The 18,358-nt window shown below is 59.0% G+C and overlaps 1 protein-coding gene across 2 annotated transcripts; it reads left to right on the forward strand.

Moving 5' to 3' along the window:
• Positions 1–317: 317 nt before the first annotated feature.
• IL27RA (interleukin 27 receptor subunit alpha) lies at positions 318–15,708 on the forward strand. 2 transcript variants are annotated; one of them, XM_054012644.1, is made up of 15 exons: positions 318–577; positions 5,054–5,163; positions 7,110–7,242; positions 7,572–7,732; positions 8,129–8,277; positions 8,562–8,715; positions 9,295–9,374; positions 9,773–9,968; positions 10,242–10,442; positions 11,327–11,428; positions 11,541–11,702; positions 12,084–12,212; positions 13,413–13,503; positions 14,189–14,285; positions 14,742–15,708. In XM_054012644.1, the coding sequence occupies exons 2-15, from the start codon at positions 5,097–5,099 to the stop codon at positions 15,048–15,050; spliced, it is 2,031 nt and encodes a 676-aa protein (XP_053868619.1). In that variant the 5' UTR covers positions 318–577; positions 5,054–5,096; the 3' UTR covers positions 15,051–15,708. The 2 variants fall into 2 exon arrangements, with proteins under 2 accessions (XP_053868619.1, XP_053868620.1); XM_054012645.1 differs by having other exon boundaries at positions 14,189–14,276.
• The last annotated feature ends 2,650 nt before the right edge of the window (positions 15,709–18,358 follow it).

The following is an 18,358-nucleotide window of genomic DNA, read 5'->3' on the forward strand; positions in this document are numbered from 1 at the left end:
GTCAGGATTTCTGGGTTCTTGTCTGAGCTCCGCTCGGCACATGGGTAAAGCAACAGACTGGGGGATCCCCAGCTCTGCTGTGCGGTGTGCGGTGATTGGCTTCTCCTCCTTGCCTGCGCCCCCTGTTTAGCACAGACACTAAACACACCGCCCACCCGCCTTCCGGTGCTAGCTCTGCGGGACGGGCGCCCCGAAGAGCCACCCAGGCGATGCTGCAAACTTTCAGAAACTCCGCCTGGGGGCTTGTTCCGGTGCCTCGGCAGCTGTGTGTGTGTGTGTGTGTGTGTGTCCGCACGCATGTCCTGTACAGCTCGCTCAGCGAGTATACAACCGAGCGCTTCCTGCTTCAGCACAGCCTCTTTCCTGTTCACTCACTGCCGGCCGCTTTGTCCACATTCCCGCTCCCCAATGGATGGCAAGGGCTGGGTGGCCACCGGGCCCCAGAGACAGGCGGCCGGGACCATGTGAGCCCCTGGCATGTGGTCTGATTTTGCCACTGCTTCCTTTCCCGTCTGTTTCTCTGTTCCTCTTTCCTTCTACCAGTGAAACTCGGCCGCAGACTCCAACTTTAAGCCAAGTATGTGACTAGGGTTGCAAAGTACCTTGTGGAGGGGGTTATGGGACAATGTTGGCTGAGGGGTAAGGATGGGGATGGACGGGGGAGGTTATTGGGTTAAGGTGATGGGGCCCAGCTGTTCCCAGATCCAGATGTGTAGGAGGGGGGGGCCTCTGCATTTCCTCCCCCCACACCGCCCCGGACAGGGAGGGCTGCAATGGAAGGGGTGTCTCAAAGGGTAGTCCGCGGAAGATCTCTCTGGGTGTTCATTTGTTTGGTTTGTGCTATGGAGTGTGTGCAGAGGAGGGTAGCAAGGGAGAAGCAGCACAAAGAGCTGTTTGGCACAAGCTCTACTGAGTCCAAGAATCAGGACTCCTGGATTCAATTCCCAGTTCCGGGAGGGGAGTTGGCTCGTGGTTAGAGGAGCGGTGGCTGGGAGCCAAGATGCGAGGGTTTTGCCCCTGGCATGAGAAGGGAAGTGGTGTCTAGTGGTTGGGGGTGGGGCTGCTGGGAATCAGGATTCCTGGGTTCCATGCCCAGCTCTGGGCGTTAGGACTAGTGGTTAGAGCGGGGGGCGGGGCTGTAAGTCAGGTCTCCTGGGGTCTATTCCCAGCTCTGGGAGGGGAGCTGGAGTTAGGGGTGCAGCAGCCTGTGGGTCAGAATTACTGGGTTCTATCCCTGGATCCCTGGGCAGCACAGTATGGGGAGGAGGTGACCAGCCCTCTGTGGAGAAAGAAGTAGTTCGGGACTATTTAGAAAAACTGGACGTGCACAAGTCCATGGGGCCGGATGCACTGCAGCCGAGGGTGCTAAAGGAGTTGGCGGATGAGATTGCACAGCCATTAGCCATTATTTTTGAAAACTCATGGCGATCGGGGGAGGTCCCGGATGACTGGAAAAAGGCTAATGTAGTGCCCATCTTTAAAAAAGGGAAGAAGGAGGATCTGGGGAACTACAGGCCAGTCAGCCTCACCTCAGTCCCTGGAAAAATCATGGAGCAGGTCCTCAAGGAATCAATTATGAAACATTTAGAGGAGAGGAAAGTGATCAGGAACAGTCAGCATGGATTCACCAAGGGGAAGTCGTGCCTGACTAACCTAATTGCCTTCTATGATGAGATAACTAGCTCTGTGGATGAGGGGAAAGCAGTGGATGTGTTATTCCTTGACTTTAGCAAAGCTTTTGATACGGTCTCCCACAGTATTCTTGCCGCCAAGTTAAAGAAGTATGGGCTGGATGAATGGACTGTAAGGTGGATAGAAAGCTGGCTAGATCGTCGGGCTCAACGGGTAGTGATCAATGGCTCCATGTCTAGTTGGCAGCCGGTTTCAAGCGGAGTGCCCCAAGGGTCGGTCCAGGGGCCGGTTTTGTTTAATATCTTTATTAATGATCTGGAGGATGGTGTGGACTGCACTCTCAGCAAGTTTGCAGATGACACTAAACTAGGAGGCGTGGTAGATACACTAGAGGGTAGGGATCGGATACAGAGGGACCTAGACAAATTAGAGGATTGGGCCAAAAAAAACCTGATGAGGTTCAACAAGGACAAGTGCAGAGTCCTGCACTTAGGACGGAAGAATCCCATGCACTGTTATAGACTAGGGACCGAGTGGCTAGGCAGCAGTTCTGCAGAAAAGGATCTAGGGGTTACAGTGGATGAGAAGCTGGATATGAGTCAACAATGTGCTCTTGTTGCCAAGAAGGCTAGTGGCATTTTGGGCTGCATAAGTAGGGGCATTGTCAGCAGATCGAGGGATGTGATCATTCCCCTCTTTTCAACATTGGTGAGGCCTCATCTGGAGTGCAAGTTAAAGAAGTATGGGCTGGAAGCATGGACTATAAGGTGGATAGAAAGCTGGCTAGATCGTCAGGCTCAACGGGTAGTGATCAATGGCTCCATGTCTAGTTGGCAAGTGGTATCAAGCGGAGTGCCCCCAATGGGCATTGTGCCCATTACAACCTTCCAGCTTCCGGGCTGGAGCCAATTAGGGGTCAGGAAGGACCTTCCCTATGGGCCGATGATCCCCTCCCTGCGGGGTTCTGGAACAGCAGGTGCCAGGCACTGTTGGGGTGGGCTCAGGCTAGATGGACCTTGGTGCTGATCCAGTCCGGCCTTTCCTATGTGCTGTCTGTGCGTGAGAGCAAATTGAGGCCTTGCAGAAGTGCAAGTCGGAGCTCCATTTCGTCACCACATCACTGGTTTCCCGTCAGACTCCCCCATTTCTCGTTTTTTTGGGGTCTTGTTCTGCGCTTTTATTTACTATTTTTTTGCTTTCGACATTTAGATCTCACCTCTGTGTTAGAACTTTAGCCTGCCACCCGTCACCGTGGACTCTGGGCACCTCCCACATTAAACCCATGGCAATAGCATGGCCCAAGCAGATTTCATGGTGCTCCAGCCCTTCCCCTTTTTGTGGGGTCAAATCTCTGCCTGGGGTGTAGTTTGTGGCCTTGATTTTTCCTTTAGTTGTTCGTGGCAGTTGGCAGTTTTAGGACCTTTTGTCTCCTCCAGTATTTCTTTCCCCACCTTCCCATGAGAAGACTATGGATGACCAAGAAGCTTGTGCCCCCAGAGATGCTGATGAACCGAGAGGGGAAAACATTGATTTGTTTAAAAACAACAACAACTAACAGATTTGTTAGTCTTTAAGGTGCCACCAGACTTCTTGTTTTTGGGATACAGACTAACATGGCTACCCCCTGATACTGATTTGTTTATTTCATTAGTACCTATTTAACTCAAATGCCTGAGGAGCAGTTAGGAGCAAAACTATCTGGGTTAAACCCTGCAATTCATAGAATCATAGAATATCAGGGTTGGAAGGGACCTCAGGAGTTATCTAGTCCAGTCCCCTGCTCAAAGCAGGACCAATCCCCAACTAAATCATCCCAGACAGGGCTTTGTCAAGCCGGGCCTTAAAAACCTCTAAGGATGGAGATTCCACCACCTCCCTAAAAAGAACAGGAGTACTTGTAGCACCTTAGAGACTAACAAATTTATTAGAGCATAAGTTTTCGTGGACTACAGCCCACTTCTTCGGATGCATATAGAGTGAAACATATATTGAGGAGATATATATACACACATACAGAGAGCATGAACAGGTGGGAGTTGTCTTACCAACTCTGAGAGGCCAATTAAGTAAGAGAAAAAAACTTTTGAAGTGATAATCAAGCTAGCCCAGTACAGACAGTTTGATAAGAAGTGTGAGAATACTTACAAGGGAAGATAGATTCAATGTTTGTAATGGCTCAGCCATTCCCAGTCCTTACCTCCCTAGGTAACCCATTCCAGTGCTTCACCAGCCTCCTAGTGACATAGTGTTTCCTAATATCCAACCTAGACCTCCCCCACTGCAACTTGAGACCATTACTCCTTGTTCTGTCATCTGGTACCACTGAGAACAGTCTAGGATCCATCCTCTTTGGAACCCCCCTTCAGGTAGTTGAAGGCTGCTATCAAATCCCCCCTCATTCTTCTCTTCTGCAGACTAAACAATCCCAGTTCCCGCAGCCTCTCCTCGTAAGTCATGTACTCCAGGCCCCTAATCATTTTTGTTGCCCTCCATTGGACTCTTTCCAATTTTTCCACATCCTTCTTGTAGTGCGGGGCTCAAAACTGGACACAGTACTCCAGATGAGGCTAACTAACCACCTGCTAACTAGACATGGAGCTATTGATCACTACCCGTTGAGCCCAACGATCTAGCCAGCTTTCTATCCACCTTACAGTCCATTCATCCAGCCCATACTTCTTTAACTTGGGGCAAGAATACAGTGGAATTCTTTAGCTTTGCTAAAGTCAAGGAATAACACATCCACTGCTTTCCCCTCATCCACAGAGCCAGTTATCTCTTCTTAGAAGGCAATGAAGTTAGTCAATTAAACAATAACAATCAGTAATGACTCCCTAGCTCTTATCTAGTGCTTTTCATCCTAATTAACATGGCACACATTAAATGGATGAACCCCAGGTTCCGTGATAGTTCTCAAAATGTAAGTGGGGAATGAGGATCAATCAGATCTGTTTCTAGTGGAGTTTGCTCTTGGCTCGTCTATCTAGCAGCCCAAGGTCTAACACGATCCAGGGGCTGGAAGCTGAAGCTAGACAAATGCAGACTGGCAAGAAGGCGTTGTTGTTTTTTAACAGCGAGGGGGGTTGATCACTGGAACAGCTTACCCACGGTCGTGGTGGCTTCTCCATCGCTGACAAGTTTTCAGACAGGACTGGATGTGTCTCTCAAGGCTCTGCTCTGGGAGTTATTATGATGATGTTCTCTGGCCTGCGTTATCCAGGAGGCCAGACCAGATGACCACAACGGTCCCTTCTGGCCTTGGGATCTATGCCTCAGGAGCTCTCGAAGCACTTCACACAGGATCACCAGTAAATGAAAGGCAGAGAGAGCTCCCAGGAGACCCCCGGCAAAACCAGAGGGGGCCAGATCTGCTGCGCTAAGGGGGTTCCCAGTGTACAGACCCTTGCTCCTTGCTTGCCAGGTTGCTGACCAGCTCCCTCTGCTCCCCATGCGGGGCTGGCGCCATGAGGAAGAGATGGAGGGGAGCGTGGCTCCTACTGCTGGCACTGGAGACCTTTGGGTTTCAGGAAGGTGAGAGCTCAATTTCAATTTCCCAGGACACCCAAGTCCAGGTTCTGATTTCGTCTACACTGGGGTAAATCAGGAGTGACTCCTAAAGAGTCTATTGCCACGCATGGATGGAAAGCCAGTCCGGGTGCTGTCAGAATCAGACCCCTGCTCTGTCTGAGGCTCAGTCCCAGGCCCCATACCCACCAGGCTCCAACTGCCCCAATGGACCGCAACAGCCCCGCCCCTGCTCCCGGCCGCACAGCCCCCCCTCCTTGCCCCACATTGGGCTCAGCATTGACTGAAGGGAGTGAGCCCCCCCTGCTCTCTGCAGCTCAGGACCCTATGCACCGCACTGGGGTCAGCACTGTCAGAGGGAAGCGAGCCCCCCATCCCACCCCCTGCTGCACCCTGACTTTCCCATCCAGCAGGCCTGGCTCTGCTCAGCATGAAAGAGGATCTAGGTTACCCCCACGGGCAGACAGCCTCTCCCCTCCCCCCTGGCCACACCACACCCTATTGCTGGCGCCCTGCGGTTTACAACTGTTTGACTTGGTGATGACACACATGTGGTGGGGGGGACAATGACAGAGGGTTCTGCTCCTGCCATCACGGGGGCGGAGATGCAGCTGCAGCAAACAGACAGAGGAAGGCTCCGGAAGTGCCCCCGCCCTGCCCCCCCCCCACGAGAGGAGGACTGAGCACTAGGCCTGCTGCACTCAGTGGGAAGAGCTGAGCTAGGCTAAGGCAGGGGATGGGGCATCTTAACGGAGACCGAGTGACAGCACAGCCATCTGCAAGTCGGTGCTCGGGAGAGGGGCTCAGGACTCCTGGGTTCCGTTCCTGGCTCTGGGGGGAGAGCGGGAGCTAGTGGTTAGACGGGGGGCACTGGGAGTCAGGACTCCTGGGTTCCATTCCCGGCTCTGGGGGGAGAGCGGGAGCTAGGGGTTAGACGGGGGGCACTGGGAGTCAGGACTCCTGGGTTCCATTCCCGGCTCTGGGGGGAGAGCGGGAGCTAGTGGTTAGACGGGGGGCACTGGGAGTCAGGACCCCTGGGTTCCATTCCCGGCTCTTGGGGGAGAGCGGGAGCTAGTGGTTAGACGGGGGGCACTGGGAGTCAGGACCCCTGGGTTCCGTTCCCGGCTCTGGGGGGAGAGCGGGAGCTAGTGGTTAGACGGGGGGCACTGGGAGTCAGGACTCCTGGGTTCCGTTCCCGGCTCTGGGGGGAGAGCGGGAGCTAGTGGTTAGACGGGGGGCACTGGGAGTCAGGACTCCTGGGTTCTGTTCCCGGCTCTGGGGGGAGAGCGGGAGCTAGTGGTTAGACGGGGGGCACTGGGAGTCAGGACCCCTGGGTTCCGTTCCCGGCTCTGGGGGGAGAGCGGGAGCTAGTGGTTAGACGGGGGGCACTGGGAGTCAGGACCCCTGGGTTCCATTCCTGGCTCTTGGGGGAGAGCGGGAGCTAGTGGTTAGACGGGGGGCACTGGGAGTCAGGACTCCTGGGTTCCATTCCCGGCTCTTGGGGGAGAGCGGGAGCTAGTGGTTAAACGGGGGGCACTGGGAGTCAGGACTCCTGGGTTCCGTTCCCGGCTCTGGGGAGAGAGCGGGAGCTAGTGGTTAGACGGGGGGCACTGGGAGTCAGGACTCCTGGGTTCCGTTCCCGGCTCTGGGGAGAGAGCGGGAGCTAGTGGTTAGACGGGGGGCACTGGGAGTCAGGACTCCTGGGTTCCGTTCCCGGCTCTGGGGGGAGAGCGGGAGCTAGTGGTTAGACGGGGGGGCACTGGGAGTCAGGACTCCTGGGTTCCGTTCCTGGCTCTGGGCAGGGGAGGAGAAGGGTGTAGGAGGCAGGTTGTTGGGTATGACCCAGCAGTTAGGCCCAGGACCCCTGGGTCCAGTCCCACTCAGGCTGGATGGAAGCGTCCAAGCCCCCGGCCTCCCCAGACAGCTGCAGGTTGATGTGTGCTTGGGTGCAGGTGACCCAGAGGAACCCACGGGGCTGATGTGTTACCAGATGGGCCCCAGCAGGGGCATGAATTGCACCTGGCCCAGCAGGACCGGCCCTGAGGCTAACACCACTTACACCCTCCACTACCAGAGCCTGAAGTTGTGAGTATAACCCCCTGCCCGGGGGGGAGGGAGCCCAGGACCCCACCCACTGCTCAGCCAGCCTCAAGTGCCCAGAACATCTCCTCAGCTTTAACCCCCAGCTCTGGGAGGGGAGTGGGGTCTGGGAGCCAGGACTCCTGGGTTCTATTCCCGGCTCTGGGAGGGGTGGGGGGTCTGGGAGCCAGGACTCCTGGGTTCTATTCCCGGCTCTGGGAGGGGTGGGGGGCCTCGAGGTTAGAGCAGTGGGAGGTCTGGGAGCCAGGACTCCTGGGCTGTCTTCCTGTCGGATGTGCCGACTCATCGGGTTATTCCCTGGGTTCATCTGCCAGCAAACGCAACCAGACGCGGAGTTCCCAGGCCCCCGCCGGACAGAGCTGGGTGGTGATTGGAAGAAGCAGCCTGACGCACAATGAGAACTATGCCGTGTGGGTGGAGGCTGGTGACGGGACCCAGATCACCCCAAGGCTAACTCTGACCCCGCATGAGATAGGTAACCCAGAAGCAGCCCAGCTCCTCCCCTGCCCCTAGGAGCGAAGGGTGGGGGTGGGGACCTGGGGGGATTGGGAGATGGGGGGAGGCTGTTGGGCCCCATTGGGAATTTGTGTTGATTTCTTCTAGATGTTTTTCATTTAAAATCCTCTAGACCTGGACCAGCTGTTTCACAGACAGGCTGGGTGCAGTGGTTAGATTGGGTGTGGGTGAGGCTGGGAGCCAGGACTCCTGGGTTCTATTCCCAGTTGTGGGAAGGGAGGGGGGTCTAGTGGTTAGAGCGTGTGGGGTCTGGGTTCTATCCCAATTGTGGGAGGAGAGTGTGTCCCAGTGGTTAGACCTGGGAGCCAGGACCTTTTGGTCCATACTTTCCCTTTATCCACTGTGTTGGTTCCAGTGAAGCCGGATCCCCCTGTACTGAGCCTAGTGGACGTGACCCCTGTGGTCACCGTGACCTGGACAAACCCCCAATGGCCCCAGCATTTCTCCCTGGATCTGGCCTGCCACCTTCGCTACCGGGTGTCTGGGACCCCCAACTGGACCAGGGTGAGTCTGCGTGGCAGGATTGCAAAATGTGCGGAGGTGGGGGGGTGTTGAGAGACAGGGCTTCCTCTGGGATAGCAGCCTACTACTGCTGCTAGATAACAGAGCTCCTCCTTCAGCTCAAGTAATGGAGGTCTGCATTCTGGTGCTACAGAGTCCTGGGTTCAAATCCTGCCCATAACATAGCAGGGCCTGTTACATCTTCTGCTGACGGGGGGCAGCTGTAGAACGACAGGTGCTGATTCTGGGGCCCCATCTCTCTCCCTCTGTGCTGTTCTCCCTGGCAGGTTCATGAAGAGGATGTTGAGCCCAACATCTACGAGTTCTCCAGCCTGGAGCCTTTCACGGCCTATGAGGTGCAGGCTCGCTGCATCCCCGGGGACCGGAAGGGCTTCTGGAGCGACTGGAGCCCGTCCCAGACCTTCCGGACCCCCGAGGCTGGTACGCATGGGCCTGAGCCAACCGGAGCAAAACGCCTGCCCTGCGGGGGAGGGTCACACGTGGTGGAGTCAGTCAGCAACAGTCAGGACTCCTGGGTTCTATCCCAGATCTGGGGTGGGAGGGGGGTCTAGTGGCTGGAGCCGGGGGCTGGAAGTCAGGACTCCTGGGTTCTATCCCAGCTCTGGGGTGGGGGTCTAGTGGCTGGAGCCGGGGGCTGGAAGTCAGGACTCCTGGGTTCTATCCCAGCTCTGGGGTGGGGGTCTAGTGGCTGGAGCAGGGGGCTGGAAGTCAGGACTCCTGGGTTCTATCCCAGCTCTGGGGTGGGGGTCTAGTGGCTGGAGCAGGGGGCTGGAAGTCAGGACTCTGGGGTTCTGTTCCCAGCCCTGGAAAAGGTCTCCCCGCAATGCTAAACGCAGAGGCCTGTCCTGCCCCGGGCAGTCAGGGGAACACCCCTCTTGGGAAAGGGGCCCAGTGCTTTCCTGGCCCCGGAGAGCTCCTGTCGGGCCCTGTAGACTCTCCCTGCCCTGGAGTGACCCCAGTTTCTTCTCGGATGCCCCGGCCCCTCTCTGTTGCCCTTAGCCCCACTGGGCCTGGTGGACGTGTGGCGAGTGGCCAGCCCCCCTGAGTCCGGAGAGACCAGCCTTCTGCTGCTGTGGAAGGTGAGACCTGCGTGGGCCCATCACTGCGGAAACAAAGGGGTGGAGTACAGCAGAATCTTCCCATTGGTGCCGGAGGTCCCAGCCGATTGGATAAACTCCGCTGTCACATGACTAGGGGCATGCACCCCAGTGCCCTGGCCAAATTCCGATTGGCTTTCCCTCCTGGACATGCCCGTAGCCTCCACTTCCTGTCCTAAACCGATGAGCCGTGTGTCCATGCAGCTGCTAAGCAGTGGCCACGTTCCACCCCAGAGGTGGCTGCATTGCAGGGGTGGCCCAGGTTATTCCCAGGCACTGGGGGCCTAGCGATGGCAAGCACAAGGGGCGACCCCATCTGGAGGGCGGGGGGATGGGATACTCATCCATTTGCATTAACCCTTTGCTGGATTCCCGACCAGCCACTCAATTCTGAAGCAGCCAGGGGAGTCATTCGCAGCTACAGCCTGGCCTTCCGGAGCGGCAGCAACAGCTCTGAGAGCCTGGAGTCCGCCTGCTGCAACGTGAGCCTCCCCTCCAGAACCACCCACGTCTGGATCTCGGCAAACAACCACGTCGGGCGGACGCAGCCTGCCTACCTCAGCTTGGAGCGGCAGGGTACGACCGCGTGGGGGCCCATTCCCTGCCCACTGAGCCAGACTGTCCCCTGGGAGCCAGCGCCCCCTAGAGGGGAAAGGCCCTGTGCCCCATTCCCTGCCCCCCGTCACCCTCCCAGCCAGCCAGTGCCCCCACCCTGGGCTGAATCAGGGCCGGCGCCCCCTAGAGGGGAAAGGCCCCGAGTCCCATTCCTGCAGCATCCCTAACCTGGCGCAGGGGGGACCCAGAGAACGACCGCCCTCGCCCAGTGATGGATCCTGTGGCTTCCCCCAGATCTGCCTGCCCCGGCGGGGGTCCGGGCTGTGGCCGTGCATGGGCAGGATCTCCTCGTTACCTGGGAGCCCAGCAAGGACCCTCTGGAAGGGGAGCCCACGGAGTACCTGGTGGAGTGGGCCGAGGAGTGCAGCAGCTCAAAGGCGGCATCCCTGGACTGGGTGCGCAGGCCGGCTGGCACCCACAGGGCCCTGCTGACAGGTACGGGGGGAGCCCGGCTACAGAGGCCCCTGCATGCCACAGCATGGGGCCAGGGGCTGCTTCGCCCTGCCCCACCCCTGACACTCTGCTGGGAAAACTCACAGCCTGGGCAACTGCCAGGCCCTTTGCATGTGTGAGTGAGGTCTAGTGGTTAGAGCAGAGGGGGACTGGGAGTCAGGACACCTGGGTTCTACCTCTGGCTGTGGGTGGGGAGTGGGGTCTAGTGGTTAGAGCAGAGGGGGACTGGGAGTCAGGACACCTGGGTTCTACCTCTGGCTGTGGGTGGGGAGTGAGGTCTAATGGTTAGAGCAGGTGGGGGCTGGGAGCCAGGACGCCTGGGTTCTACCTCTGGCTGTGGGTGGGGAGTGGGGTCTAATGGTTAGAGCGGGGGGGGCGCTGGGAGCCAGGACTCCTGGGTTCTACCTCTGGCTGTGGGTGGGGAGTGAGGTCTAGTGGTTAGAGCAGAGGGGGACTGGGAGTCAGGACTCCTGGGTTCTATCTCTGGCTGTGGGTGGGGAGTGGGGGCTAGTGGGTTAAAGTAGGGATAGGGCAGGAGTCAAGGCTCCTGGGTTCTATTCCCAGCTCTGGAAATGGGGAGTAGGGTCTAGTGGTTAAAGGAGGGAGGGCTGGGAGTCATAACTCCTGGGCCCTATCCTGGGCCCATGCACAGAAGTGCTGGGTGCCTCAGTTTCCCCATTTGTAAAATGAGCCTCGGAACCCTGCTGCACCAAGGACGGGGAGGGGAGGCCAGAGCTGTGGGGCTCGGTTGTGAGGTGCCCGAGAAGGGCAGGGAATTTCTACTTTGTGCTTCTAAGCCAGCGACCGCTCAGATTGGCAGCTCGCCCTGGGAACTGACCCTGTGTCCCTTCGCTCCCCCGCCCCAGGTGACTTCAGACCACGGGTGCCGTATCAGGTCCGCGTGTACGGGCTGTACCCCGGGGGCTTTGGTGCATCGGCCCCTGTCCGAGCCTACATCCAGGAAGGAGGTAGGTGCACAGCCCCTGTCCCACCCTGATTGGCACTCGCTGGGCACTAAGGAAAGTAGGATGGGTAGTGCTGGCTGTCACTCATAGCCCATCCCTTCTCCTTTCTCCCCAGTGCCATCGGCAGGGCCCCAGGGCCTGCAGGATCATAGCATCTCCAAGGAGGCGTCCATCATCTCCTGGGAGGCGATCCCCCTGGCGCAGCGCAACGGGCACATCACTCACTACACCCTCTACCTCGCCACGCCCACGGAGAGCCCACAGACCTACCAGCCCAGTAAGTGCCACCCCACAGATCCGGGGTGCTGTGGGAACAGGCAACACCCCAGCAGCATGGGCCTGGTGGGAGCTGAGTCAATATCTCAGGTGGGGCAGCCGCTGGAGTTGGACCTGGGGGTCTCCGAGCTAAAGGGATCGCTCCCTCTGCTAGCAGCAATAGTGAGACTTTTATCCTCTATGTAGGCTGGCCACTAGAAGGGGTGCTGGTGAAGACAGGCGCCAAGCCAAGTCTTGGGAGTGGAGAAGGGGCGTTAGCCTCAGATAGGAAGGGCAGCTCTCCCTTCCCCTGCTGTCTGACCCTGGCAAGGCGGGGCTGAGGGCAATGGGAACATGGAGACCTCAGGCCTCCCAGCTCACGCGTCTCTCGTCCCCTGTGCAGTCGCTGCTACAGAGACAAGCTACAACCTCTCAGGTCTGGAGCCCGGCACCTCCTACCAGCTCTGGATGACGGGCTCCACTTCGGCCGGGGAAGGAAACGCCAGCTCCATCCATCTCTTCCACACGCCAGGTGGGGGCTAAGCAGGGTCCGGTGCTGGGACGGGAGCCCCTTTGCAGGGAGCGGGGTGCTTTCCCCACACACTCTCTGCTGGCCTGACATGGGGCGAGGGGGTGCTGTGCTGCAGGGGGTGCTTTCGCCCCGCACTCAGCAACACTCAGGGGATCAGCCGCAGTGTCCCAGCCAAACTCCACCTCGGGTGTTTCAGTTCAGCCTCTCGTGCAATTGCAACCAGATGCGGGATTCTCCTTCACCTCACGTGTGCAGCAAGCTGTGTGGCTCTTTGTCACCTGCCGCGCCTCACCCCAGAGGCAGGAGTATCAGCGCCGGGCCAGGGATCCCTGTGTAAACAGCTGCCATGCCCCACCCCAGAGGTGGCCGCAGCTCAGCGCTGGCAGAGCAATCCCCACGCACTGGTGCTGTGTGCCAGCCACACAGCTGTGTGTGTGTGTGTCGTGTTCCACCCCAGAGGTGGCTGCATCTCAGCGCCGGCAGAGCAATCCCCATGCACTGGTGCTGTGTGCTAGCCAGCAGCTGTGTGTGTGTGTGTCGTGTTCCACCCCAGAGGTGGCTGCATCTCAGCGCCGGCAGAGCAATCCCCACGCACTGGTGCTGTGTGCCAGCCACACAGCTGTGTGTGTGTGTGTCGTGTTCCACCCCAGAGGTGGCTGCATCTCAGCGCCGGCAGAGCAATCCCCATGCACTGGTGCTGTGTGCTAGCCAGCAGCTGTGTGTGTGTGTGTCGTGTTCCACCCCAGAGGTGGCTGCATCTCAGCGCCGGCAGAGCAATCCCCACGCACTGGTGCTGTGTGCCAGCCACACAGCTGTGTGTGTGTGTGTCGTGTTCCACCCCAGAGGTGGCTGCATCTCAGCGCCGGCAGAGCAATCCCCATGCACTGGTGCTGTGTGCTAGCCAGCAGCTGTCATGTTCCACCCCAGGGGTGGCTGCCTTTCTGGATTGTCAGAGGAAAGGATCCAGGAGGCTACAGTAGCCTTGTCCTTTCCTACTGGGCCTTCCTCTCACCCTATGCCCCGGTACCGTGGCTGGGGGAGGGCCGAGGTGTGCGTGGCTCAGATCCCGTTGCAGAGCGGGGCTGGGTGGACCCCGCCCACTCTGGGCCGCGTGGGGCTCTCCCCTCCAGCTGGGGGCAGGTAGGGATTGAGGGACGGAGTCACTCGGGCTTTCTCCCAACCCTGCTCCTCTCCCTGCAGATTCCCGCTGGGAGGCCGTCCTGGCTTCCCTCCTCGCAGTGGGATTCCTTCTTTTCCTCGCCTGCGTCCTGGGAGCTGTCCTGCACGTGCAGTAAGGATGCCAGGCAGTTGGTGGGGGAGGGGAGCGGGCCCCACACAGGGTCCTCCTAGGTCATCCTGGAGGGTGCCCACGCCGTGCCATGCTGTCCCGCTCCGTGGTGCCTGGGGCACACGGACAGAGCCAGGCAACAGCTTTCAGCGGGAACATTTTTGGGTGAAAAATGCAGCGTCAGTGGCGCCAGCCCGTTGGGCGAATCCGGGTCTGGTTGCCAAGTTGCACATCGGAAATGCAAAAAAAAACCCCAAATTCAATGTTGAAATATTTCCACTTTTTCCCGGCTCCGAGCAGCTTTGGGTTTGGAAACGTCCTTCCGCCTCGGTTTTCACCAACGCAGAACCGGTCCCGGGATGTGGGAAAGGCAATCGCAAGGTTTCGATTCACCCCGAATGAGGCTTTCCCACCCAGAACGGTGGGGTCTGGCCTTTGCCATTAGCTGAAACTGTTGAAAAACCTCAGGTTTGGTTCAACCCAAAATCAAAATGGATCTCATTTTTGCAAACGAGACGTTGCATATTTATCAAGTGTGCAAATCAAGGCGTGCCATGATTTGCATAACACCTCGCAGGGGCTGGCCCCATGCAGCCAGGCAGTCTCTGTACCCCATTGCTGCCCCCCCCCCCCGCCCCCAGCTTTCACCCTGGTGTTAAAAAAACCTTCCCCTCTCTCTTGCCCGCAGGCTGCTGGACCTGTGCCAGAAGGTGCTGCCTAGCTGGTGCTGGGAGAAGGTCCCGGATGCCACCCACAGCAGGATTATGCTGCACGAGGTAGACAGGGTGAGATGGGTGGCCCGGGCTAGGATGTGTGACCCGCCCTCGTCCTGTGCAGTGGGGCCAAGGAGGCAGATCGGGCGAGCCAGGCCTGGACAATCAGGGGTTGGGGAATGGGGTCTAGAGGTTAGAGCAGGGAGGCTGGGAGCCAGGACTCCTCAGTTCTGTTCCCAGCTCTGGGAGGGGAGTGGGGTCTAGTGGTTAGAGCAGGGGGGTGGGGAGTCAGGACTCCTGGGTTCTATCCACAGCTCCAGGAGGGCAGTGGGGGCTAGTGGCTACAGCAGGGGGGCTGGGATCCAGGACTCCTGGGTTCTCTCCCCAGCTCTGGGAGGGGAGTGGGGTCTAGTGGTTAGAGCAGGGGGGGTGGGGAGTCAGGACTCCTGGGTTCCATGCCCAGCTCTGGCAGGGAGCTCCTTGTCGCTAGGGAGTGAGATGACTGCTCTCATGCTCTGTTTCCTCCAGGATCCCCACAGCTACAGGGGTCCTTTGGTGCGGGCCGCGGCCGCGGAGGAGCCCCCCATCACCGAGCTCCACATTGCGGAGCCAGCAGAGCACGTGAACCACGGCTACTCAACTCTGCCCCAGCTGGAGTCTCCTGTGCCTGCCCGGCCCCACGGCGCGGGGGCTGACGACGGGCCCGGGAGCAAGCCCAGGACAGAGGAGCTGGGGCCAAGCAGCCTGGAGGAGGCGTGGGGAGAGCAAGCCCCGGTCATTTCTGGCTACGAGAAACATTTCATGCCCACCCTGGAGGAGGTGCTGGGACTGGCCTGAGGGACGCGGCTGGGCGAGACCCACCAGCCCCACCCAGCATTGCCCCAGGCGCTGCGGGAGACCCAGCCGGGCCTGCCTGGCTCAAGGGCCAAAGACTGGGACATGGGGTCTTTCCCCTGTAGGGGGCGCCGGCTCCAAGCTCAAGTTGGGGCAGGGAATGGGACACGGAGACCTTCCCCTGTAAGTGGTGCTGGCTCTGCTCTGGCCTTAATTCTGCGGTGACCGAATTGTCCCTGTCTGGTGGACTGAGTTTGCTGGTATAACGGGTCCCTCCTAGACAACCTCCCCGACAGACTGCCTTAGCAAACAGGCCCAAGACTGACTGGCCCATGGAGACCGAGTGCCTCTCCGGACTCCCACCCCCCTCTGCTCTAACCACTACACACACTACTCCTCTCCTGGACCTGGGGAGAGAACCCAGGAGTCCTGACTCCCAGCCCCCCGGCTCCAACCACTAGACACCACCCTCCTCCCAGGGTCTGTGACAGACCCCAGACCCTGCCCAGCTAAACGTCACCCTGGTATCAGAGCCCCCTTAGTTTCCCTCGTCCCTAGGCCAGCTTTCTCCCCACACTCAAGTCCTGTAGCTCCGAGTGCCACAACATGGACTTGTACTGTATTTTTTACCTGTACTGTATAATACCTGTTTTAAACCTTGGCTCCCTGTAGCTCATTGCCCCAAACAAAGCAGCGGCTTTCCTGTCGGGACCTCAGAGGGTCTGGGCAGGGTCCGGCGCACCTGTGACCGACTGCCTCCCGCCTGGTGTTCAGAAGCTGCCCAAAGCGGCAAGCTCACCACAGGAGCAGGGGCGGCAGCTGGGGGGGCCGCAGCAGCTGGCCTGCAGATCTGGGGAGCCAGGGCCGGGGTGGGGGTGGGGGGCTGCATTGTGGGTGGAAGAGTCAGTCAGTGGGGTGAGCACCCGAGTGCTGAGGGGCTCAGGGGTAAGTGACCCAGAGGTGACGTCCCTGCAGGGCAGACTGGGAAATTATGGTTCACTGGGACCCTGGGGAGCCTGGTTGGACCAGCTGGGCTCTCCTGACCATTGAATTGGCCAGCAAGAGAGACTGGGTTCACTTTAGAGTGGACCGAGGGAAATTTGTCCTGCTGCGGGCGGGGGCTGCCTTATTACAGCGCCTCATGTCGACTGCCTGGGAGAGAGGGAGCCTGAGTCCCATTTTACAGATGGGGAAACTGAGGCACAGAGTGACCGGGCTAAGGTCACACAGCATGGCAGTTGTGGACCCAGGCGTAGGACCCAGGAGTCCTGCTGCCCATTCCCCTCCTCTAACCGCTGGCTCCTACTCTCCCCCCAGAGCTGGGTTGGGAACCCAGGAGTCCTGCCGCCCAATTCCCCAGACTTGCTCCTGGAACCCAGGCCGGCTGCCCGAGGCCCTGAGAGCGCGGCTGCAGCTCGCCTAGACTCCGAGAGCGGCAGAGCGGCCTTCTGGCTGCTACGCCAAGACCACAAGAACATCCTTCCTCTCGGGCGAGCTGCAAAATACGTGAGATGCTGCAACCTTCCCCGGCAGCGCGCAGGGGCGGGGCGGGCTCTGCTTTCTCCAGCCCAGGGCCCCGGCTCAGAGCTGCTGCACCCAGCATTCCTCCAGCAACAGCCGGGCAGATGTCTGCTCAGCATGTGTCCCTGGCACCCTTGGGCTGCCCCAGTGCATGCCAGACACTTCAGCTCTGCCCTGCTCCAGCCCCGCGCCTGCCTCGGTCGCTTGGACTCCGCGGGGTGAGCGGGCAGCGCAGAGGAGGGCGTGGGGGGAATTGGCACTCAGACTTGGCAGGGGTAGGAAAGGCCCAGCGGGTGCAGCCCTGGGTGTGTACCTGACAGATGAAGGGAGGGGTTGGGACCTGCATGGGAGGGGACCTGAATTGAGCAATTGCTTGGACGATGCAGGACTACGGCCCTGAAGAGACCCCCCCCATGTGGGACCAATGAGGTGAACCCCTTAATATTGTAACAAGCTGGCTAACGCAGGTAACGCCACTGCCCTCTGCTGCTTTGGCTTAGCTGTGTGTCATAGGCCCTGCATTGCTCACAGCGATTCCCCTTCAGCGCCAGGAGCTGAGTTCCAGTCTCCTTGCTACAGCTGACTGGTAACAATCCTCCGTGCTTTCCAGCTGCAATGATGGGCAGCCACAGGGCCCCGTCTGGCTGGGCGCTGCCCGGACACAATGACACAAGCCCTCCCCGGAAAAGCTCACAGTCTAAACGAGGGAAACTGAGGCACACAGCCATGAAGTCACTTGTCCGAGGTCACACAGTGAGGCGATAAGTCAGGAATTGAATCCAGGTGTCCTGAGTCCCTACTAAGGACCTTAAGCATGAGGCCAACACTTGGCAGACATCAAACCAAGGCAGGGGGGGGGCAGTTTGAATTTCATGCCCAGCCTATTGAGTAGAGAGAAGAAGGAGATCTGCCCCCCCCCATCCGATCTCAATTCACTTGACTTTAACCCCCGCAGCCTCACGGGGATGTGCTGAATTCCCACCTGTGGGGAAAGCTGGACCCCCCTCCGCCCCTGGGAAGCTCCCAGTGCTGAATTCCCACTGATTTCTTTCAGCGGCCAGGGCCAATGACACTGCCTTGATCTACACCAGCTGGGGATCCAGCGGCTCTGTAAGCATTTAAAACGGACAATCCAGGCTCAGGCGAGACGCTGAGCATCACCCGGTGACGTCTGCCCAGCACCCCTTGCTGGGATGTGCTCGGAGCTGGCAGCTCGTCAGGGGGGAGATTTGGCCCTGGGGGAAGGTTTCATGAGGGTGAAGGCGGCAGCAGGGCCCTGGGTGACGGGACAGTCTATACTGGCAGAGACCGGGGCGGGGCGTGAGTCTGGTCTCCCGCTGTCACGGCCCGGACTGCAGCACTGGGGGCAAACAGCAGCTCGGAGCTGCTGCCCCCGTCCGCAGTTGGGGGCTGCTCTGAGGGCTGAAATCTGGGCAGCCCCTCGCGAGAAGACAAGCCCAGACATGGAACCAGGGCTGCAAAGCTGGAGTAACAGCACCGGGGTCCAAGGATGCGCTGGGGTGTAAATCTGGAGTCGCTGACTCCCAGGCCAGTCCTGCTCTAACCACTACACCACACTCTCCTCCCATAGCTGGGGCTAGAACCCAGCAATCCAGCCTCCCACCCTCACTAGAGAGCTAAGCACAGGAGGCAGGGTTCTGACTGCTGCAATGCGCGTGACCCCACTTGTCTCCCAGAGCTGGGCCAGAACCCAGGAGCCCTATTCTCAGGACGGGGAGGGAGGGCGTATTGCCGAGGAAGCAGCGATTCCCTAGGTCAGCCTTCCCCTC

The sequence above is a fragment of the Malaclemys terrapin genome, chromosome 23, assembly GCF_027887155.1.
Source record: "Malaclemys terrapin pileata isolate rMalTer1 chromosome 23, rMalTer1.hap1, whole genome shotgun sequence".
NCBI lineage: Eukaryota > Metazoa > Chordata > Testudines > Emydidae > Malaclemys > Malaclemys terrapin.

Excerpts from the sequence above, each read along its gene's own strand:
- IL27RA (XM_054012644.1), top strand. The coding sequence starts at position 5,097 with ATGAGGAAGAGATGGAGGGGAGCGTGGCTCCTACTGCTGGCACTGGAG. Across the intron at positions 5,164-7,109 it reads GACCTTTGGGTTTCAGGAAG|GTGACCCAGAGGAACCCACG; the intron begins GTGAGAGCTCAA and ends GCTTGGGTGCAG. Across the intron at positions 11,429-11,540 it reads AGCCTACATCCAGGAAGGAG|TGCCATCGGCAGGGCCCCAG; the intron begins GTAGGTGCACAG and ends CTTTCTCCCCAG.